A 25,222-nucleotide genomic window follows, 5' to 3' on the forward strand; every position below is an offset into this window, starting at 1 on the left:
AAATGTCTAAAGGGGACAAAAAAAGGGGGTGAAATGAAAAATGGAAGATAGGAGGAACGGCGAGAAAGTGACGCGAAGTGGGAATATTTGACAGAAGAAGAGGGTAAATAGCCACAGAGTGATATAAGAAAGAATGAAAAATGGATGGACAGAGCAAAGTATGAAGGAAGGAATGAACAAAAGAACGGGGGACATGGAAAATGAATGAAGGAAGGAAGTTATGAAAAGCACACAATTGGCGAGTGTTGAAGAAAGAGTGAACTGAGAAGGGATTAAATGGAAAAAAAAAGAGGATAATGTAGAAGGTGAGAGCAGAATGGGATGAAAGAGGTTGAGGGACAAGAGGGCAGAGAAAATGGGATTAAATGAAAGAGGTGTGAAATAAAAAAGAAAAGAAAAGCACAGGACGAGTACAGAAGAAAGAAAGGGACGAGAAGAGGGGGAAACACATGGATGAGAAGAGGGATTAAAGAGAAATTATTGGTTGAAGTTTGAAAGGAGCAGGAAGTGAAAGGGGGGGGCGCACAAGAAAGAGGAATTAGAGATTGAATGAAAGGAGGAATTCCAGGATTGTGACAGATGAAAAGAAAAGGGAGGCACAGACGAAATGAATCCAATCGCTGGGGGGAATAAGTGGAAAAAGATGGAGAGGAAGAGGGTGGAGGAGGAAAGGAGGAGAAACTCATACAAGTGAGCGCGAGGAAGAGGGAGGTAACGTGATGAGTGTAGATGTATAGAGAAGCAAGAGAAGATGATGGGGGTGGGGGGGAGATGAAGAGACGAGGTAACAAGGACGAAGATCATGAAAATGTCACGTCCTACGTGAAATGTTCTCACTAGTAGCAAGTGTGGGCACTGTAGTAAGGAAAACAATAAATGACGAAACCAAAAAAAGGTAGGACAACAAAAAAATGGAGCAATAAAATGAGATAACGTAGGGACAAAGTGGACAAAAAGGGATGGAAGCAGGAGACAAAAATTGTTTGGGAAACCAGAAAATGAGCAAAAGAATGAGGCCGGAAAATGAGGAAATGAGTCACATTGAGAAAATCTTAACATATGAAGAACATGTGAAAGAGAGAAATAAAACATAGGAAGGCATTAGAACAATAAGGTAAAAAAAATAAAGGAAGGGTGGCAGTCAAAGGCAATGCTGAATAAACAACTGTTGAGTTATATAGAATAAAAAATGGAAACAAATAGAAAACGACGCAAAGATCAGAGCGGTAAAGGAGAAAGGTTGGCGTGAAACAGATGGGAGCAAGGGGCACAACACATTGAGGTGGTATGGAAAATAACGATATGGTAAAGAAAGAAGGAAAAAAAAACAACAACTTCAAATGAACTATGTTCATGTTTTCCTGACCACCTGTGGCCTTCGACCTATGTCTGTTAACTCTTGAGAAGCAAAAGTGAACGTAGCATGATGTTGTTATTAGTGGTGCAAAACCTCTTAAGGTAAGGACACACAGACCAGACGGCCAAACGTCGTCAGAAAAGGCAGTCGGGCTGATCAGTCTCCCCAAATTGGTCAAAAAGTGCCTCGGAACACACCAAAGCGACGAGACGTAATACGTCTCCATAGCAGCAGGCGCCGCTAATCTGTATTGTCGCCCAAAAATGAAAACCGGCAGCTGATTGGACGAACGCGTCACGTGGGTCTGGTTTCTCTGGAAATTCAAAGACAGACTGTCATGAAAACATTTTAAGCGAGAAATAGGCCGTGCAGTTGCTGAATCTGTCTTCATTTCAGATCGACAAAGGTCAGTTTAAAAGATTTTCGTCAGATTTTGAGAGACTCTAGTCACGCTCATTCAGCTCCCCGTTTCCGGTTTAGCACTCTACCAATCAGATGGGTCATTTGAGTCCGACTGCCGGCAGTGCCCGCCCCGCCGATTATACACGTCAAATCGGCCAAAATGAAGGACGACGGCCCCTCAGACGGACGACGGCACGGAACACACCGAACAGACTTGAGTCACCGACCTCGCCAGACTGTCCAACGGCCGATTATCGGCTCGGTGTGTCCGGGCCTTTAGGGAGGAGTTAGGCCTCCTCCACACTGGCTGCGTGGCGTGTCCGTTTTTATTTCGGCTCCCATGTTAACAGGTTAGAGCATGCACACTGCCTGCGTGACACACACACGTCTCAGGCGCGGCTCGAAAACGCATGCATGCTAGAAATAGGACCGACGCCTATTTTTCACGCGACACGCAAGCGTGTTGGAAGCCTTTCCAGGCAAAATAGAATAGGAAAAGACGTTTATATGTCATTTTGACACAAATACATTTAATAAATGACATTTTGATGTTTGAAAGTCTCTAGGTTTTGACATAAATGCAGATATAAATGTAATTTAAAGTGATAATAATAAATAATTATCGTTTTTTCAAATATAGCACCTGTCAATACAGAACGAAATATTCTGTAGCCTATTTGGCCGTCAATACTGCCGACGTTGTCTTCGCTGTAATCAAATCAGTCTATATTTATGTTTAACATGGTATTTCATTTTATCAATGGGAATCATACATGTGTACGGACAAGGCTAGCAGCAGCAGCAGCATCAGCAGCGCCGCGTCAGACACGTTTCTGGTGTGCAAAGACATAGAAAACGCCATGCAACAGAAACGCCACGCTCACGCCACGCAGCCAGTGTGCAGGAGCCCTTAGAGGTGGATGGTTGGACTAGAGGCCGCTGTCAGCATCCCCTTTCCTATCAACAGTCAGCTTTGGTTTTTTCTTTACCATCAACCGCAGTCTTTCTCTTACGTTATCCAAGTTGTTGTTTGTTTTAGCCGAAACTTGACCGAACCTGTGACAGACCAGAAATGGTAATATGGGTCATTTTTGTAAAGGTAGAGGGGAAAAGAGTGAAGTGGAAGGTAAAAGTCAGCAGGTAAAATATGGAGCTGTGGTTGGAGAATGAGAGGAAAGGTTAGTTTAGCCGATTGCTTCACAGTTCATGAGCACGACGTGTGTGTGTGTGTGTGTGTGTGTGTGTGTGTGTGTGTGTGTGTGTGTCATTGGGGTCACTGAAGATGGCAGGCGTGTAATCACTGCTGTGGTGTGTATGGCCTTGTGTTTCTGTGTGTGTGTGTGTGTGTGTGTGTGTGTGTGTGTCCCGAGGTGAAAGAGATTAGCTACAGGCTTGCACTCCTCTTTTCTCTCGTTCCCTCGCTCGGAATACCAGTCGGCTTGTTTACGGGGGCCAACTGACGCCAAGACCCCAGCTCACACTCCGTACGACCCCGACACACACACACACACACACACACACACACACACACACACACAGACACACACACAGAGGTGTCACCCTGGGTTCAAAATCCAACAGTCCTCAACTGTTCTCAAACGTGCAGGCGAAGCCCTGTACAAACAACAAATAAACACACACACACACACACACACACACACACACACACACACACACACACACCAGTCTCACACCATCACTCACACATTCAGCAAGACAAATGCTAGAAAATCTCTGTCGTCCACACAACCTGCATTTAAACACGCTACAAAACCTTTCACACCCGCAAGCACGCACACACACTCTTTCTCTTTTTCAACAAGACCCAGCGACATGACTCTAACACCCTGCTCTCCCCCCCCCCTTGCTCTCCCCCTGGCTGTCATTTGTCTGCCAATCTATCCCGATGCATAGCGAATCCGACCAGGTCTTTTATTATTCCGTTTTTCACCCTCTCTTTTTTTTTTTTTTCCTCCTCCTCCTCTCTTCCCTCTCTCCGGGGGTGGACTGGGGGGGGGCGGGTTTGTATTTTCCCACAGGTTTTGCCAGAGCCGGCCCGGTCGCAGGCTTCCAGGGTGACACGTTGCTTCTGGCCTTCAGTGACTTGAGACAAGTAGGTCTTTGTCTCCCCCGTGGTCCTCTCTCCTTCGTTTTCTCTTTCTCTGTTCTTCTCTCTCCACTATCTTTTTTTCTACCCCTCCCTCCCCCCCCCCGTCCTTTTCATCCTTCCTCCCATCCTCCCTCACACCTCCCTCCCCCAGTCCTCCTCCTCCTCGTCTTCCTCCTTCATTTGGTTTTCGGATTTTTGTTTTGTTTTTGTTGTTTGCCCTCTACTTTTTTTATTCTACCACAATCCCCCTCCATCTCATGTCCTTCTCGTGTTTGTTTGTTCACTTCCATCCCTCTTTCTCTTACGGTTCTCTGTCCATCCCCAACATTCTCACATCATTGCTCCGTTTTCTCTATTTTGCCCCATCCACCAATCTCTGCTGTCGTCCTTTCTCTTGTCAAATTCTTCAGTTGTTTGGCCACTGTCAACTGTTAGATTACAAACATGCACCAAACTGATTGCAAAAAAAAAAAATGTTCCTCAAGAAATCATACGGCCGCCTACCTCCACAGTTACAGAGAAAGTTTACAAAAGAGAAGATGGAAACAAGAAATGACTAGATAAACGTAGAAGGTAAAGAACCATATAAGCTGCACACAAAAGAGTTCCTGTGTTTCGGATGAAGAAGCTTCTTCAACAATTTTCAACAATTTACTACAGCTGACCTCCCACATCCGAGTGACGGATGCTTTGCCGAAGCAATGGCGCAAATGTTCGACATCCTTTTTATGTTAAGTATAAAAGTGTATTTGGTTCATTATGAAACTGTGGCAGTACAGATTAGACTCTGATGGGCCACCACCAGTCTAGGTAATTGATGGGAAACACTGCTGTGACCTTTGTGCTCTATTAGCAGCCACGTCTAGAGCAGAGATCTTCAACAGGGGGTCCTTAGAGCTGCTGCTGGGGGCGGGGGGGGGGGCAAATTAATGTTCGATGGATTCCAAAAATACGTCTGAAAATATACATTAACATGAGTCCAATGTACACAACATTTATGATAGGTGTACTGGCCTACAGCTGAGATAGCCATAAGGTAAGCCATCCACAGATACAGTTAAGCCTAAGGATTCACTGTGCCAAATTTTAACATTAAAACATGATGTATATGAATATGGCAACAATTTTTATTTTAAAAACCGCTTGGTATTGTATGCACCATTTATAAAAAAAATAAAAAATTTTAATAAAAAAAAAAGAAGGAATGTGTAAAGGGTTTAGGCCACCCTTCATGTTATTGTAAGTCCAGTTTAACCCTTGTTGTCATCGGGTCAAATTTGACTCATTTTCAAAGTTTTTTTATATCAGAAATATGGGTTTCTTTGAACCAAAATGCCCAAATATAACATGGATGCATGGATGTACTTTGCAGGTAAAATGAATGATTACTTTCATTGAATTTTGGGTGTTTTATTCATTTTTTTATAACATTTGAAAAACACGTTTAAACGGTTTTAAAACCGTATCGTGACTAAACTTTGACGTAAACCAGTCTGTGATTCACTCAACATCCTTTGATCTTAACTATTAGTCAAAATGATTCATAATTTCTGCCTTTGTAACTCAAAAATTAGGTATAATGTCATATAAATCAGGTTTATTGACCATGCATTCAAAACGAAACGTTGAAAAAAGTGACAAAAGCATAAAGAAAGAGCCTAAAATGCTGAAGAAAGCACCAAAAATTCAATTCCACTGTTGACCTGGATGGACAACTAGTTCATGGTCAAAGGGAAGACAACACAAGGGTTAATATGCAACTTAAACTTATACAGTAAGGGGTCCCTGCTCCGTCTCTCTTTCAGCTAAGGGGTCCTTGGCCTAAAAACCGTTGAAGACCCCTGCTCTAGAGACATTTCTTTTCCTCTAGTCCACGATCTATGGGGACTCGTGATTAATTCAAACGCTTTGATGTTGGCTTTTACGACTTAAGAATGACCATTTTTATATTTGGTGTCTTGTGAAACTAGCGCTGCCCCCTCCTAGTCGATTAGTCAACTATAATCGGTCGTTTGCTTGGGCGACTAATATTTCTTTATTCAATTAGTGATTTTTTTTTTTTTAAAGCTTTTTCATGCTGAATGACTTATTTCCAAGCAACTTAAGAGCACATCTCTTGCGAAGTTTTGCTTTTGCACGGTCCTTTGTGGAGGAACTCAGTTTTGCAGTTCTGTCAATGACATCAACTGATTGATAAAAGGACAAAATCACCAGTGTTATGTGACTAAGATTTTCCTTGGTGGAGGGCAGCCCGATGTAAAACACTTGTCAGATTGTCCTCCATCAGGTGAAAATGTGCTGTAAACCTCGACACCAGCAGAGGACCACTTTACCAGTTTCCCCAGTGGCCGTCCCCGGGTCCTCAGACCTGATATTGAGAAACAGCTTAGTGCAGGAAGTGGCCCGGCTGTGTGCTGGAGCGTCTTGTTTCGGGGTCCTGGGAAAAAAAACAGACCAGAACCAGTCAGAGGAGGGACAGAACTGGACGTCTCTGCTGTGTTCTGGAGAATACAGGATGTTGGGCGGAGTGTGTGTGTGTGTGTGTGCGTGCTTTTAGTGTGCCGTATTTTGACTTTACGAAAAAAGTGTTTGGCAGGGAAGCGCGTACGTGCATGAAAGCGCGTGTGAGCGAAACTTGTTTGCTGTCGCAGAATGTTTTTCTGTTGGGGGTGTGTGTGTGTGTGTGTGTGTGTGTGTTAGTGTGTCCGTCATCGTCGTTGAATGTGTGAAACTGAGCGTAGAGTGTGTGTCCGTTTGTGTGTCATTACAGTGAATGTGTGAAACAGGGCGGAGAGTGAGTCAAAGTTTGTGTGTCTGCCTGCCCGTCTTTGGTGTGGGTGTGTGTGTGTGGGTGGGTGGGTGGGTGCGTGTTTGTCGTAGTTGTTGTCGAGTGTGTGAAAGTGGGTGGAAAGTGTGTATTTTTCCGTGTGTGTGACAGCGGATGACGGATGGGCCGGCAGGACGGAGCAGGGGACGATGAATGAGGTGACAGACAGAGACGGATAGCCCTTTATCCCTCCGTCACAATCCCTCTTTCTCTCTCCCTCTCTTCTCTTTCTCCGCCTGTCGGGATGATGTAGTGCCTCTTGTTCTCTCGCTCGGAGGAGGAGAAGGAAGGGGGAAAGATGGGGAGAAGGAGAAAAGAAAAAAATTGCATTCATCCAGCATCGATGTTTACTTCAAACCCCCCACCACCACCACCACCATTTTCCCTCCTTTGCTCCCACTGCCTGCTCCATCCTCCTCTTCTTCGGCTCCATCCTCTCCTTCTATTCCCCTTCCCCTTTTCCTTTCCCTCCCCTTTCGGCTTTCTTTTGCTGATCAGAATCCGTTGACTCTTCATCGCTCCTTTTGGAGTTATTCAAGTCCTCCGCTCTTTTATTTCTTTCTCTTTCGGGCCATTGTTTTTTGTAACCATTCTTATCATATCAAAAGGAGCACATTCCTCCCACCTCCATACGCGCTTTCATGCGTCATTTCTGTGCGCACATCTGCCTAAGCGCATCTTTTTGTGCCCACGTTCTTTCAGGTAACTTTTTCTTGTGTGCGTCGACATGCTTTCATACGTGTGTGTTTGTGTGTCTTTGTGTGTGTGTGTGTGTGTGTGTGTGTGTGTGTGTTTTTTTTTTTTTTTTTGACCTGATGGTGAATGGCCGATAAATCACGCTGACGGGGCCGTTTGTTCTGTGGTCGGGTCCCGGTGTTCTGGAAGGTTCCCGGGTCCTGGGACAGAGCCGAGACGGGAGTTCCCCCAGGACACACACAGACACACACACAGACACACACACACACACACTTAGATATTTAGATGGACACACACAGAGCACACTGAGTGAGATGATCGCATAGTTTTGTCTCTGAGCAGTTTTGAAAAACGCAGCATGTGCAAAATATGGAATTGAGAATTATGTTTTTTTTTTTTCTTTTAAAGGTTTTTCAGCCTCATTGTTACATACTGTAATACCATTAAGGTTTAGTACCGTATCGAAAATTCTGAAATTACCTGAGTTTTGACACAGATGCCCATATCAGTACTTTTATCGAGAGCTTTGAGGAATGCAAACATGTTTTTGAAGAAATAAAATATCTCTGATACATTACAACACAAAGCAGCCATATAAATGAGCAAAATTCTGATTTTGAAACCAGAAATATCTTATGAAAGAATCCGATGCCAAGATTAAGAATCCGTGTCAATTGTTTTCAATATTCGGTGCTGCAGACACATTACTTAAATTCAAAAGAACTTTATTAATCCCACTAGGGCAATATGACTGAAGTATGAGTCCAAGTCAGAACTATTTTCATTACCAGTTAAACTATCATCAATCTCATAAATGATGCCTCACCGGCACCATTCTTAAATGTTTTGTACAGTTTTATATTTATATATATATCTGTGCTGTTTCTATGGACCCTTGTGTCTTGAATGAAGTTGATTTGATTGATATCACATATTCATTAACGAGCCATCAAAGTTTAGTCTATGAAATGTCCATCACAATTTCTCAGAGGCCAGAATGACATCTTTAAATGACTTGGGTTGTCTAACCAACAGTTCAAAAAACCCCAAGATATTACATGTATAATATATTCATCTATACTGGATTGAGGGAGTGTGTGGCATTTTTTCTTCATCAAAGACTTAAACAATCAATTGATTATCAAAAGCTCATTTTGTCCCAGACTTGTTGCAGCACCAGTCACATTCCCTTACACTGCTAAAATATTGTTTTACATGACGTGTTGTCAGGGTCGATGCTGATCAATAACTTTTCTAACTTATCTATGTCACTCTACGTGGACAGCAACCTAATAGCGTAATACCAATAACGTGTGTGCGAACAATTCATATGCAACACGTGACGTCATCTTGGCAAGTCGTGTGCCAATAGTTTTGCCTATTTTCCGAATTTCTGTTTCCGGCTTGATGGGGCGTTCACATGCACTTTCCCAGTTGGGTCGATTATTCCAACACCACATGAATGCAGCATTATCTACATGGACTCTCTAGATTTAACTGCATGGAGGTATCAAATATAACACACATGACCCAGGATCAATTGAACCTTCCTCCTGCAATCAGACTAAAAAGCATCAACACACACACACACACACACACACACACATACACACACACACACACACACACACACACACGCATGCACAGGAACCAGATTTTTCACTTTTAGGTCAAAGTATTTCAAACTGTCTAGAAAAAGGCTGATTCACTGTAACAAGCTTATCTGAGCTGTCAGCAGCTTTCTCCCATTCTCCACAATTGCTAAATAATTTAGTGAGCGTAGGAGGCTGATTGTGTGTGTGTGTGTGTGTGTGTGTGTGTGCACTCCCCAGACTGCCCTTTTCCACAGATCCTATCAATCCTCCTATATTTAGAACATTCAGAAGTTTGTGGTTACTTTAAACCTTTGGCTGGCCCTCGTCGGTCTCTGTAAGAGTGTGTGTGTGTCTCTCTGTACGTGTGTGTGTGTGTGTGTCTCCGTACGTGTGTGTTTGTGTGTGTGTGTGTCTCTGTACGTATGTGTGTGTGTCTCTGTACGTGTGTGTTGTGGTGTGGCGTTCCCCCAGAAAAACGTTTGCAACAGTAGAGTTCCACTCATCCCCTTCTCTACTCGTTCATACGCCAGGCATGCATTCTTCCACCTTCAGCCCAGTTGTGTGTGTGTGTGTGTGTGTGTGTGTCTTTTGTCATTGATTGGTGCCGGGTTCATTCCTTTGGTTGACCACAGACAGTCAAATTCCATCCATTCATCATGTCATCTCTTCTCCCCTCCACCCGCCTTTTGTCTTTCTTACGTCTTTTTATTTTCTCAAAGTCTCGGGTTTATTGAACTTTAACTCTTTTGGTTCTTCTGTTTCTGTCGCCATTCTCATCTCTTCTCCCCATTTCATTTCCATTATTTATATTTCTTCCCTCTCCACACTTTTCCTCCTCTTCTCAATTTCTTCCTCTCCCCAGTTTTCTCTCCTCTCAACTGTTTCAGATTCCCACTTTCTTCTCTGTTTCTTATGTTTTGTTTCTCTCTGCTTTGCATTTCTTTGACTTTTTTTCTACTTCATCCTTTCTTTTTTTGTCTTTTACTTGGTTTCCTCCCTTGTAATTCCTTGATTTTCTCCATTTTGTCATCTTTTTTTGTCTTATCTTCCTGTTCTCTCACCTGTTTTACACTAACTGGATTTCATTGGTCAAAACACACACACACACACACACACACACACACACACACACACACACACACTTGCTTTAGCTTTCAGAGCTGCCTGCCCTCTGTCTGACGTCTGTGTGTGTGTCCCAACTATTACCTCATAAGGCTTCCCTCTCCAAAAGCAACATGTCACAGCATGACAACTGCTCCCCTTATCCTGACTCCTGTGTGTGTGTGTGTGTGTGTGTGTGTGTGTGTGTGTACGTGCGTGCTCCCTCCTCTTATCCTGACTTGTGTGTGTGCATGCTCCCCTTATCCTGACTCGTGTGTGTGGATTGACCGGCGTAGCGATTATCCAGTGACATGATTGCAGATTCTCCCCGTGTGTGTGGAGGAAATAGACAGGCTAAGGGATGAGATGAGGCCCAGTGGGAGAGCAAACTTCCATCTCACCTCCTCGTAACCCAGACTAACGAGCAGCAGCAAGAGGGAAGGGACAGAGGAAAGATGGTTGGGGGAAAAAAGAGAAGGAAGATGAGGACGGTATGGAGTCATATTTTAGGGAAAACGTAAAGTATGTATGAAACATCCATTTTTCCATACATATGATTTAACTTTCTTAAAACTTTTAACACTAGCAAGTTTGAGTATCAATGGAAGAATATAGTCCATATATACTTTTATAGTTAATGAGGTCAATGAGTGCGCAAAGAGGTCATTTGCAGCCTAGAAAAGCTCCCGGTATCTATTTAACAAATATATTTAATTTAAAAAAATAGAGTACACCTCATAAATTATAAAACCCTTTACCTACATTTAAATTGTGCAACAAGTGCATAACTCAACAATACAGCTTCTTTTTTCTTAATGTTAAATGGTTATATGTATGTTTGTTTCTGTATTTATTGTTCATTTCATATTCATGTTTCTATGTTTATGTATGCACCAAAACAGCAAAAGTGCTACGTACTTGGCAATAAATCCTTCCCTTATTCTGATAAAAGTGCATAAATATGCATTTGAGTTAGTTAGTTTGAGAAACAATAAAGGTTTCTCTGTTAATACAGAGATACTGACAAAATCAAACAGGATATCTTTGACTCTGTTCGTCGGTAGGGCTGGGCGATATGGAGTAAATCAAATATCGCAAGATTTTTGACCAAATACCTCGATATCGATACAGCAACGATATTGTAGGGTTGACTATTGGTGATTTCACAAAATATTTACACAATGAGATTTTTGATAATCATCAGTAATGTGGATATAATGACTAAGTGGGTAAAGGCAAATAATAGAACAGTTACAACAGTCTGGTAAGTTCAGAAAATGACATCACTTTACTGTAATGCAGCCTTTAAAACCAGGGAAAGGCAACACCATATAACAATATCCAAAATCTAAGACGATGTCTAGTCTCATATCACGATATCGATATAATATCGATATATTGCCCAGCTCTATTCCTCGGTAATGTGACAATTTTTTCAGTGTCAATTGTGATATTTTACAATATGTTATCAAATTGGGTACAGGATGATATGTGCAACGATAGTTACAACCAAAGTCGCAATTGTCCGTAACGTTCTTTTAACTCGGCTAGGAAAAGCCTCACTCATGAGTTCTGAAGTGTGAAAACTGCAGCATTTACTAAATAAGCCAACCAAAGGTGCAGACATGAGGCCACGTTTCCTCCTTCAGAACAAGCTTTCTTATTCTTGTACTGTAGGAAAAACAACTTGTACAGAGCAACGGTCGTCCGTCACCGTAACAGGAAGCCTTCACTTGATTCTGTCAGAGATTGTTTGTTGCTTCATTGTTCCCGACTTGAGTGCATATGCTACTTAACGCCCCTCGCTTCCTTTCAGTTGACTCCCACTAAAAGAAATGATACACTCTTTGTTTACGCGTTCTTTATTAAGCAGTTGACTTAAAGTCGATGATATCAAGTTTGCCATATATTGCTGTAATTCTCCTCCGTCTACCTGCCAGAAGTTAGTCTCTGTCTTGAAATTAGGATGAATGGGAGTTTAATTTCAGCTCCTTCTAAGCTTGTAGTCTGTCAGCGTTGATTGATTTCCCCGAGGTTTGATCCAGAGTTTGTCTTCAGCCAAGTTGACCTGAAATGTTCACCCGCTCCTTTGTGGCTATAAATCAGTGGAATACTCTTCCTACAGAGCTCATTTCATGCACTAACTTGCACTCATTCTCACGCTCAGCAAAGCATTAGTTGCTAACAAAGCAGACTTGCTCCCACCAGTGAATTGATGTGCTAAATTACTGTGTGTTTATGGGGTGGGATAGGGGGACAATAATGTCTGTAGATTTGTATGACTTTATGTTAGGGGTGCACCAATCCGATATTAAGATCGGCTATCGGTCCCGATATTGACAAAATGGCTGGATCGGGGATCGGAAAAATTAACAGATCCACGGGCCGATACAGTTTGTTTCCCCCTCTGTCGCACGTGTGTCGCATGCTGGAAGAGTTGAGTGTACAAATAAATAAGAATTTAATACATTACATCTGTTATTTTGTTGTAGTTAGGAAAGTAATGTTTAGTTAGGAAAGTCTGGTGCCTTTAGTCTCTTCCACATGGTGGAAGGAAGGTATAAGGTGGAAGGTATACGGTGTATTACTAATTCAACAACGGTATCGGATATCGCCAGATACACAAAGCCCAGGCATCGCGACTGAAAAAGTCTGATCGGTGCATCCCTACTTTATGTATCTGTATTGTATACTGTAAATACTTTGTTTTTTATTGCGCCATCTACTTGCCCCAGGGACTACGGGCGAAAACTAGCAATTTGCGACAACCTGGCACAAGACATCTATTAATGTTTTTTTGTGCACTGTCCCTGTTCAAATAAATAAATTACAAATTACATGTGGAGGGATGTGGAGCTGTAAAGGGAGGGGATAGGGGAGTTAGAAAGCATGGGGGAAATACAGAAAAAAAGTTTTGAGGGGGGAAAAGGAGTGAAATAGGGACGGTAGACAGCAGAAGAGATGGACGAGGTCAGAGAGATGGAGGGAGACAGAAAAATCTGCTACCGTCGCATTCCTGAGGACTGTGGTCACAGAGGGACAGCTGCAGCGTGTGGGTGTGTTTGTGTCACAGGTCAGGTTCAGGAAAAGGACTGCTGACAAGACAGGGATGAAGTTGTCCGTACGCGTGTCAGGGTTGATCGGAGGCCAGCGCGTACGCTAGACCAGAAATTTACGATTCCAATGGAATCTTTTTTTCTCTCATTGGAATCATTTGGAGAGTTTGGTTTTGAATCCGATCATCTGTTCCAAATTTAACACGCGCAAAGTTTGGGTTTTTGGAGCGTACACCGTACTTCCAGGCGCTTGTTGTGTTGCAGCCGTGGAGCACAGTGCGCGGCGCTCTAAAGTCTGGCTTTATTTTACGCTGAAAAAGCCCGATAAAACTTTAAATCACCACTGGACAAGGCAAAACTTTACTCTTATCTGTGAAATAATCATGTGACCCATTTACACTCCACCCCTCAAAGAATCGGAATCGATAACAAACGGAAGCAAAAGGAATAATCGGAATTTGGAATCAGGATTGTTACAATCAAAACGATGCCCAACCCTAGTCAGCAGCCAGACTCAGACAGATGGGAAAGAGAGGACAGAGACGAGTGCAGAGGTGTACGGAAAGCAGATGCATGTAGGGGAGGAATGACGGCGATGGCCGAAGTGCGAAGTCTGAACAGAGCGGCGTAAAATGAGGGAGAAAAGTTCCTAGGAAACACTAGGGCGCGATCGAAAGGAAGATGACAGGAGGAGATGGAAACCAAAAAAAGAGAAAGCGTTCTGGCCAGAGAGCGAGAAAAACAAGACATGAATGTGTGAAAATGTTGACGGAGCGGAGCAAAAAAAGCGAGGGATAGCGAGTGAAAGAGTGCAGTCAGGTGAAAGTGATACGGCGGGTGAAATGGACGTACAGGGTGGTCTCTCTCTCCCTCCCATGTCTCTCCCTCCCTTTCTCTCTCTCTCTCTCCTCGGGAGGCTGACACTTCCCTTCATCCGTTTGACCGGTCACAGAAGGGGGGATGAATAGAGAAGTAGAGCGGGGTGAAAGAGCGGGATGAGCGGAGAAGAAAGAGGGCGAAGGGAGGATGAGCAGCAGACAGACATCTAAATGCTCGCCCGCCGATCTATTGGAAGAGCGGGAGAGAGAGAGAGAGAGAGACACACACACACAAACAACGGTTGGACACGCACATAAACACGGATGCAAACAGTTCGCAGAAACGCTTTTTGGTTTGCTTTTCGTGGACACTCGTGCGCACAAACTTTCGGGGCGTAGAAACACAAAACTGCTCTAAAAACTTTTGTCCGCCCTCCACAAACACACTCATAGAAATGTTGGTGCGTGAAGCATCCTGGTGGCCGAGCAGTCTGAGAGACGTACCATGTAACTATGCAACCGCGGCGACGTCCCGGGTTCAAATCTGGCCAAGGATTCTTACTGTGTCCCGTCGGCCTATTTCTCTCCTCATGTTTCCTGTGTGACCTAATAGAGTTCAAACTTTACTTGGCGACTTTTTTTATTGTAAAATAGTAACTTGAAACTGTCGCCGGTGTTGTAGTTAACTCCTTCGTGATGTAACAAATCATGGAGTGCTCTGATTAATGTCGCACTGGATAATACTGTTTTGTGTGCACATGGTGGTGAAAACGGTAGAAACAATGTCTTTCAGTGGTTTCATATACTTCATAACAGCACAGTATGTGCCCACAAATGCATATCAAGTAAGAATGAAGATAGAAAGGAGAAAAAAAAGCCAATATATCACCAAATTTGTGTGTCCTCAAAAGTAAAAGAAAATGGGGAGAAAATGCAAATGAGCTGTTGATTCCCTTCATTTAAAGTGGCTATAATAATAGTAGTAGTAATAATAATAGTAATAATAATAAGAATAATAGTAGTAGTAGTAGTAGTACATGTAGAGAGGAAAAGAAAAGGTTGACTTGCCCTTGACGTTCTTTTATATCTTGATGTAGAATATTTCTTTTATGAATTGTACTTCATATCTAAGCTTTAGTCTGCCACCTCACCCCCCTTCTGCCTCTCCGATATTCTCATCTAACTCTCCTCTTCCTCTAATTTCTACTTCTTCCTCTTAAAGTGTGATTACTAGGCGTCACGGAGGCTGATGTCTCAGTCAAACAGACAGAGCACAAAACGAGGGTTTACGCACACAGACACACACACACACACACACACACACCTTAAAATGGGTGCAGTGTAAGGTCAGTGGGATAAGTATTGGTGCCAGGGAGGGGTGAGAACTCACCGTCCGACCCCCAAAACATCTTATCTGATCACACATGCACATTCTTCCACAAATACTGTTTGTCGGATACACACACACACACACACACACACACACCTGTCTGCTTCACACACAAACACACACACACACACACACTCATGCACAGCAGGGTCTGTGTGTAGTGTAATAAAGCGGTCAGTGATCCTGCTGTGCTCAAGATAAAACAGCACCAAAAAAAAGTCACTGCAAAAAATGAGTGCGTCCATATCTGCGGATTTATCAGTTCAAGCTATTACTTTTGTGGGAGAGGTCTGTGTGTGTGTGTGTGTGTGTGTGTGTGTGTGTGTGTGTGTGTGTTTGTTTCTCGGCCCCTGTCTCAACTTCCTGTCCTGTCTGTGGCCGGCCTTATCGGCATGACAGCAGGTCAGGCAGTGGTCACGGCAACACGACCTGATTGGACGGGATAGGGAGCGGCGTTTCGCTATTTCCGACCAATGATCAAGTAGTGGTCAGGAATTGGCAGGGGTGGGGGTCAGGGTAGTTCAAAGTCGCTCTCGCACATTGATCTCTCACACACATTCATAAATATCTTTGACTTCATGTAATCAAACAGACAGAAACACATCGTCCTCTCTCAGACATGCATCACGTCTTCTGTCATACGAAATAACGACCGTCAGTCATGCATACTTTTACACAACAAACACACACACACACACACACACACACACGCACACACACATACAGTGACCGTGCAGTGACCGGGGTCAGGTCATTGTTCTGTTATCGGTCTTGACCTCTCGTCAGTCTCCCCGATACGACTTGCATCTACACCCCTTCCTGCGTGTGTGTGTGTGTGTGAGAGTGAGTGACTTAGCGGTCATTCCATGGTCAAACCAAAAAAGCTGAGACTCTTAAACAGCTCTCACCTTTCAACTGTTTCCTGTTTTGGGGTTGTGGAGGAGACGGAGAGAGAGTGAGAGATGTGTTTCATTTCAAGCTGAAGTGAAAATGTTGTGAAAAACTTCAGTGTCTCATTTTTCTGTGGCTGCAAATTAGATTTTTAGCCTGCAGTGGATAAATAATTGTTTGAAGAGCTGTTTGGGGCCACAGATGTATTTGGATTTTTACTTAAAGGAGCAGTAGCGGTGTTGGGTATTTAGAGAGATCTATTGGCACAAATGGAATATAAAGTTCATAATTTTTAATTCCTTTATAATTACTTAAAACGAAGAATTGTTGCGTTTTCGCACAAATGAGCCCTTCATATCTACATCTACGTGTTGCAACACCATGTTTTTACAGTAGCCCAGAACGCACAAACCAAACACTGACTGTAGAGAGGGCCTTTTGCGTTTTTACGTTACCTGAAGGCCACTGTAGGTTCTCCTACATGCTTGGAAAAGAAGGGGTATTCAGTTGGTTACCATCTGCGACCTCACTGCTAGTTGCCACTAAATCCTACATGCTGGTTCTTTAATGTGTGCGTATCTGAGATTCAACCAACCTTTTTTTGGCTTGTGGCCCTTTAAAGCTAAGCAATTGTAAAAAGCTAGGAGGGCACTCGCATAGCGCACATAGACGGTAAAAGAAATGGACACAGCGACGCCGTAGACTTTGACGGAGACCAGTGAAGGCCATTAGAAGCACTTTTCCGGTGATGGCTGAGCGTTGCTGTGCAGCCTCAAACTGAGCTTGACAACGTAAATGTGCCGTGAGCAACCTGTCTGAGAGTTGGAAGTCTTCTGGTAGCTGTGCCAAGAGAAATCTCAATCATTCCCAATCTAGCAGAGACGGAGAGCGTGAGTAGGAGCTGTCCATGAGCGTAGGAGCAGGAACAAAACGTTGCTGAAATATTTTGTTCCGATGCTTTCATGGACTCTCTATGGGCTTCTCCCTTGACTGTATGCCTCCACGTCCGTCCCCCCGTCCCCCCCGATTGCCTGCGATCTTCTCCTGACTATACGGTAATTTATCTACTGTGCGACAGAAAGTCGGGTAGTTATGACACAATCGTTAGCCCTAACCATGGGGGGGGGGGCTATAACGTGAGATACAAGGTAATGGAGCCTTTTATACATTGTCGTGTTTCTTTAGAAATAAACAACGGACAAATAGAGTCTTTAAACGCTTCAGATGTAAAGTTATTAGCTGTCAAAGTGACGCCAAAAATGAATGGCAGTCAGTGGAATGCTAACGGGAGGTGATGGCTTATTAGCATCAGAATCTCCCCATAGGAGGTACGCTTTCCAGATGCTCGCTTACCCCCTTGATAGCGCAGATCTTTGCCAAAAGTTACCGAAAGTGAAAAATGATGTGTGTATCTGCCCTGTGATTCGGATCCACTCCATGCTACACCCTTCCACCAAGTTTCATGAAATTCTGGCCAGTAGTTTTTCCGTAATCCTGCTGACAGACAGAACAGACAACATTAACTTCCTTGTCGGAGATAAAAACAGTCCTTTTGTTCATTGATTGTGCATTTCTCGTCTTTTTCAGCCAATGTTAGAGGGGCGGATTTGAGTTCTTAAATCAGTGGTTGAATCTTTATTGACATTTAAAAAGTGTCCAGAAAACGTTGACCTAAATTAAGTTAAAAAGTAATTGAATGCACATAAAAAATTTTTGTTTGATCCAAAATAATGACACAAAAAAAAGATTTAATCTAATTTGCCTGTTTATGCAAAGGAATGTAATCAAAATCAGACCATAGCGGTTAAAGCTTTTACCAAGTGAAGTCTAAAAAGTGGATGAACCCAAAATGAACTCCCGGCCCAGAATTAACCTCTAAAAAGTGTCTGGAACCAAATTGACTTAAAAAAAAGTGGCCGAAGCCAAATTGACCTTTTTTAAAAAGTGCTTGGATTTAAATCGAGCTCCGAGCGGAGCTGTTTTTCTTGCCCTGTTTGTTTTGGAGTATTCTGTCTTTATTTGCTTTATCAGCGCACAGAGCAGCTCCCAGCAGGCCCCTCTGACTTCAGCCTGCACTCGTTTATCGTCTCCCCGTTCCTGACTCACTCGTTCTTCCTCCTCCGTAACATCTAGTTACCCTCAGCCTGACCTCCTTCACTCCCTCCTTTCCCTTTTTTTTCCTCCAGCAGTCCTGTAATATTTCCCCAATCATTCTTTTTGAGTTTTCTCTCTTCCCTCTCATTTACCTCCTCTAATTTTCTCTCTCTCTCTCTCTCTCTCTCCCTCCCAATCCATCTCTGTCCGTCTATGTCTCTCACTCGCCCGCTCTCCATCTGTGTAGTGTCTAATTGACAGCACAGACCCCTGGTTGAACCACCGGCACTCTATTCCCAATTTTGTTTTGTTTTTCTCCATTCCATTTCAGCCCTGTCACTTTTTTTTAAGGGGACGCACAACTTTTCTGTCACTGCTGAGGAAGAGAGAGAGAGAGAGAGAGAGAGAGGGGAGGACGGGGAAGGGAAGGAGGTGCGAGACAAAAGAGCATGTGTGACAGAGATGGGGGAGACGAGAGCGAGAAAGGAAGAGACAAAGCAGAAGAAAGAGAACAAGTTAGTTATGCAAGTAAGGTAGCTAAGAGTTCAGAGAGGATGTAACTACGTAGTTTTAGAGCCAGGTTCTCATTCACTCTTTTCAAATAGTGTTCGGTGACTTTTTTTTTTATACAGTGCGCAGAGACTTTATGGTGTCGGTGAAAAGTAACTAGGGATGCACCAATCTCACTTTAATGCTTCTGCTACAGATATGCCCATACCCAAACGTATTGTCCGATGGCCATGACCATGTACAGCGCTGTGTTATTGTGTGACTTTGGTGAATCCAAACTAACTTTTTAAAATGCCCAAGTCACACAATAACACAAACTAAACTAACCAATCAAGGCAGCAGTAGACCAGCAACTCCCATGTTCTGCGAGGTAAAATCACTGTTTTTGTCAAAGGAGTCTGGTGGCTTTGAAGAGAGCAGAGATAACGGCTTCAGTTCCCTGAGCATCAAGAAAGAAATCTAAGGAAGTCATCTTTAGGGGCGACCTCTAGCTCACCCAGCAGAGTGTGCGCCGCATGTAGGCTGAGTCCTTTGCAGCGGCCCATGTTCGAATCCGATCTGTGGCCCTTTGCAGCATGTCATCCTCTCTCTCTCTCTCTCTCTCTCTCTCTCTCTCTCTCCCCCCCCCCCCCCCTTTCCCGTCTATCTACTGTCACTATCAAATAAAGGGAAAACCCCCCAAAAAATAATCGGTTACACTTTACTTGAAGGTATCTACATAAGAGTGACATGACACTGTCACGAATGTGTCATAAACATTATAAACAAGTCATAAACGTTTATGACATAACGCTTCTGTCATTAAGTGTCATTCAGTTTTTGTCATGACAAGTTATGGTTAGGGTTCATGTGTCATGACTGTGTCACGTCACTCTTATGTAGATACCTTCAAGTAAAGTGTTACCAAATAATCTTTATGCCTAATCTTTAAAAATGCCTTTACATCTGGCACATTCTAACTAGAATAAGATTAAAAACATCACCTAAATGTGTTCCGGCGTCCAGCCTTCTTCAGGAAGTTACAGGAAAGGCATGAGGTGAAAGTTCCTTGCCGGAAAGGGCTGCCTGTCAGCAAGGAACATTTTGAAAATATTCTAAATGTAGCGTACACTTAAACCGATAATCTATTTTTTTAGGGTCTAAAATACGTTTAGCTGCTTCCCCCGTCCACAGCAGTACATTGTTTACCTCCTTTGTCGGTACTCCTGCCCGCTTCAAAGATCCGAACGATCCCTTTAACCTATCTATATGTCTAAATAACAGATCCAGAACGCTCCTGTATGACATCTAGCCTGCTGAAGTGCCATTGAGCAGGCTGAGGCTGTGCTGTTCTGTAGCCAACCTTTGACCTCTCGATAACTTCCCTACAGGGAGTAATAAAGTATCATGATTGTAACTTTTCTTCGCTGTATTTTTATTACCCTGCATGTGACGAGCGGTGGACCCACTGTGGATTAATAAAGTACAGTATGCACATTGAAGGGGGATAACAGTGGAGCTTGCGCTGTATTGTGGTTACTGGCAGCAGCGTGCTGCGGTCGTATGAAACGAGGCTGCAGGCAGATGTACAAAGATACAAGCTTTTGGTTTTCATTTAATGTTTTGGCCCTCCGGTGGGAAAGAAAAGTGAATTCCCTGTTGCGAAGCGATAACATCCAAGCCTACTTCATTCCATTCATAGTTCAAGATGGAGTGATACTGTTCAAGCTGCAGGGTACAAGTTTGTGGGTTGTAGCTATGGGAACTAATGGAGGGACTCGTACAGTGTTGTTAGAATACAGTAAAGAACCTGAAGATAAAGCACTAAGTGTGAGAAAGTAACTGTTTGTTGGAGCTAAAGTAAAAGTTCAGGCAGGTATTGTGAGCACCATAGCCGGTCCGTGTCCGCCCGATAACCTCTGACTTTCACCTTTGACCTCTTGCTTTCAGGGGTTAAGGGCTGAGTTTGGGGTTAAGTGTAAAATCGCAGATGAGACGGACCACACTTGTTTCTAACCGGGCTTTCTTACGTGGGATCGGTTGTTTGTGATGAGTATTTTTATACGAAAGTATTAGTGCTGAAATGTATGTTGATTGACGTCAATTCTGATAATCAATTAGTCGGAATTTATCAAGAAGAAGTGTCTCTGGTTCCAGCTTCGCAAATGGGAGGGTTGTCTTTCATCTGTGGGTTGGTGGTCGGACAAAAGAACCAATTGGACGACGTGGGTTCAAAAGTTGTTTTAGTCGTGCGACAGAAAACTCCGATTGGACAGATAGTCTAGCTAGCTGTCTGGATTTACCCTGCAGAGATCTGAGGAGCAGTTAACCATAGTCCTCAGAAATCCACCAGAGTTTAGATTGCCAACACAAAGAAAGAGGAAGGTGATGGACATCCGGCCGAAAAAGCAAATCCGGCGGAATTTCCGGCGGCAACGGAGCAATCCCGGAAGTGGAACGTCGTTGATATAGACTAGCTTTTTTGTGACCTTTCAACCCCTGGATATCTTGCACAGACTGAAAGATGCAAGCAAGGAGAAACAAAGATGTAGATAGCATCAGGAAGGGAGGGGAGGAGTTGAGAGATGACAGACAAGTGTTGCTGTTTTCTTTCGTATACATTTTGCAAACCGCTTTCTCTGCTTTTAGTGAAATCTTAACTGGGAAGGACAGAGGTGACGTGTGGTGTGATGGACAGGTGTCAACATGCTCCAACTTATGTTCCCCCTCCGAACAATTTTTTTTCCCTCTCTCTCTCTCTCTCTGACCTTAAACATAGTGCAGATTGACCGTGGTCACACTGAGGTCTTTGTGTGCTGGTGGTGACCTTTGAACTCTGATTGGAGAGATGACTGATGGTGGACAGGTGTCAAAGCAAACCTTTTCTTCAGTGGCGGTGGTCGGAAGCACTTTCTCTGTTTTTTTTGGTGACCTCTTGAAGGTGGCATGTCTGCTCTGGAAGCAATAGGCGCTGTTTAACTTCTTCCACTGAGTCCACTCCGCCCCTCCCCTGCCGTAGACCCATTTTTGTCTTTTTTTCAGTGGTGGAATGTAACATTGCAACAGTACATTTACTCCAGCACTGTACTTAAGTACACATGTTGAGGTACTTGCACTTTACTTGAGTCTTTTCATGCCACTTTCTACTTCTACTCCGCTACATCTCAGAGAGAATTATTATACTTTTTACTTTAGTTACTAGTTACTTTACACACAAAACACGTGTAGTTTATAAAATACGATGTTTTATTATAAATTAAACTAACCAACAATATAACAGCCTACAAGTCCAGCTGAAATGATTAGACCATTAAAGACACAACTGTTTGGATCCTTTACGCTTTCTAAACTGGGAGGATTTTTACTTATTACTTTAAGTACAGTTTCCTGATGATTCTTGCATACTTTTACTTAAGTAACATTTTCAATGCAGGACCACAGAATGGTGTTGGTACTTTTACTTAAGTAAAGGATCTGAGTACTTCTTCCACCACTGGTCTTTTTTTAAGAGGATGGGGGATCTTTAGGGTTAGAAAGCAGGTCAACCGCACATGCCACATAAAAGTGGTATACCTCATCTCAACGCTGGGAACCTGAAGAATAATTTGAGATGCAGCTCAGCACTGTGTCAAGTTTTTCTAGTCATAAATCTGTAATAAACATTGTGTTTCGGTTATGCTGTTATTCCATTTTTTTTTTAAGTTTAGAGTGTATAAGGGCTTTAAAAAAATATAATGGTTATTCTCATGCTCTTTTATCTCAGTTGTTGCAGCAGTTTTGGGATTTGATACCATTTTGTTACACAGATTTGGTGCAGAATATAACCATTTTTGACCACTAGAATTTGTCCAAAATCCCTCCAAAATACCACATTAAGACACCAAGACCTTAAGGAACACCATCGAAATACCATGTTTCGGTATCAAAAACTTTTGAAATTTGGAGATTTCATTTTTCAGCGATTGGATTGTGAGAACTTCTGTTCTGGAAACTGCTCAGAAACCCCCTTATCAATATATCTAGGAAAGCCGTACATCCTCTGAATGCCCTCAGTCTCTAGTTTGTGGTTGTAAATCTTCATGAGGCTGGGATTACCCTACATCCTAGGATGATATATCCTAGTCTCACTTTTTTCAGTCATTCCCAATTCATGTAATATCAAGACTGACAAATATTTAGGTTATGCATTTTTAGAATAGGTGAAAATATATATAATATACAAAAAACACGCATGGGATTTGGCATTAAGTGGGCATGTCTGTAAAGGAAGGACCTGTGTATACCCATAGAACCCATTTTCATTCAGATATCTTGAGATGAAAGGTCAAGGGACCCCTTTTTAAAAATGCCCATACTAGTTTTTCCCTCGCCAAAATTTTTTTAAATTTGGAGCGATATTTAGCCTTTAGCCCTTCCCGACAAGCGATGATGACATGGTTGGTACCAATGGATTCCCTAGGTTATCCAGTTTCATATGGTACCAGTATCCTAGGTTGAGGTCAAGACATTAACTGCATGGCTTGCCAATTTTGAAACTTAGTTTTCCCACTTTGAAAGAGAGACATGTTGACTTTGCCAGGAAAGCTTTATATTTTGTGTCAGCTCCGTCGTTGGATTTGGCTGTTCTGTGTTTCAACAGCTTTGTTTGGCATAAAGAAATGTTCTGATTTTCATGAGCAGTAGTGCCACCATGCCTGGACAAAGTAAGGAGTCATCTCTGGAAAGTGCAGTAGATAGATGGATGATTGATTGATGGATGGATGGAGGAAGGAAGGTAGATTTTGGAAAGCACGGACCGCAGAGGTGCACGGCTGCCTAAATGGCTGCTTTTCTTGATAACAATCCAATCCACTTTCCCTGCTTTTACTGACCTTTGACCCCGAGCCTGTCAAATTTAAGAGGAGATGGACAGCTCAGACAGATGTGAGAAGAGTGGGTGAATGGAGGGAGGGAGACATGATGATGGAGCATAAAAAGAAGGGTTACACTTTACTTGAAAGTATCTACATAAGAGTGACATGACACTGTCATGAACGTGTCATAAACATTATAAACAAGAGAAGCTTCTGTCATTAAGTGTCATTCGGTTTTTGTCATGACAAGTTTGGCTTAGGGTTCATGTGTCATGTGTCATGACAGTGTCATGTGTTCATGACAGTGTCATGTCACTCTTATGTAGATACCTTCAAGTGAAGTGTAACCAAAAGAAGTGTGAAAGTATGCAGGTGAAGAGAGTTTGAAATTGTTACTTAATCTAAAATATGAAACGACATTTTCCACCGTTTTCCTGCAAAGATAAATGGTCTGGTTTTACAGTGTTGGGTAACAAATTTCTTTGCTTTATAGCAGAAACATAACATAATCACTGTGTGTGTGTGTGTGTGTGTGTGTGTGTGTGTGTGTGTGTAAACATGATGAATTCTGGGTGACCCTAACGTTTGTCCATTAGGAATGGGAACACGGCAATTCCCCGGCGGTCCCAAACAAATAAATCCTGCCCACAGCCGGAATAACCATTAACAAGTCTAAGTACTAAACACTGCGAGGGAGGAGGACAGGAGAGCAAGATGCTGAGGAAGGAAAGAAAGGAGAGATGGAAAGATGCAGGAGTAAAGTTGACTTTAAAAGGAGAAAGGAGAAGGAAGGGGAGGGGAGTTTAGATAGAGGGGAGGAAGGAGTCATGTTGACATGGAGAGGATGAGAGAAGGGTAGAAAGAGGAGAAAGAGAGGAGAGCAAGAGGGAGGGGGAGTGCAGCAAGAGATGGAAAGGGAGAGAAATGAAAGAAGGAATAAAGTTGAAATAGAGAGAATGAAAAAAGGGATAGGAGAGGGGGAGAAAGGAGGAGGTGTAAAAAAAAAGGGAAGACATGGAGAGGGAGAAGAGAGAATAGGAGGAGTATGAAATTAGAGGGGGGGGAAGGATGATGGAGGGATGGAAACTGGAGTAAAGTTGATGGACAGAATGAGGAGAGTGCAAAGTTTAAAGGGGTGAGGAGAGAGAAGGCGGGAAGGAGGAGGGGGGGGAGAAGACAAGGAGAGCAAGAGTCATAACGGAGGGGGGAAAAGTTGAAAGAAAGGAAAAAAAAATAGAGGTAGAGGAGGTAAAATGAGAGGAAGAGATGTAGGACAGGGAGAAGAGGGATAAATGGAGGAGTATGAAAGAGGAAGGGTGTAGGGATGAAAAAGGAGTAAAGTTGATGCAAAGAGGAAATTTGCACAAAAAAAAGGAGGGCGATATAGAGGAGGAGGAGGAGAAGAAGAGGAGAGCAAGAGGTATGGGGAGTGCGACGAGGGGAAGAAAGGAAGGATTGAGAAATGAAAAGGCGTGAAGTTGACATGGAGAAGATGAGAAAATGAACAAATAAAATGAGGGTAAAATAAAGAGGGATGAAAACA

General features: G+C 43.0%; 1 protein-coding gene across 1 annotated transcript in view; it reads left to right on the forward strand.

Moving 5' to 3' along the window:
- The window catches only part of exoc6b (exocyst complex component 6B), a 128,594-nt gene that overhangs the window by 88,738 nt on the left and 14,634 nt on the right, over nt 1–25,222 (forward strand). The window contains exon 20 of the mRNA XM_078276557.1: nt 3,799–3,872. Within this exon, the coding sequence (XP_078132683.1) occupies nt 3,799–3,872 (74 nt within the window). The remainder of the gene's footprint in view (nt 1–3,798; nt 3,873–25,222) is intronic.

This window comes from Sander vitreus, chromosome 19, assembly GCF_031162955.1.
Source record: "Sander vitreus isolate 19-12246 chromosome 19, sanVit1, whole genome shotgun sequence".
In the NCBI taxonomy this organism is placed as follows: Eukaryota; Metazoa; Chordata; class Actinopteri; order Perciformes; family Percidae; genus Sander; species Sander vitreus.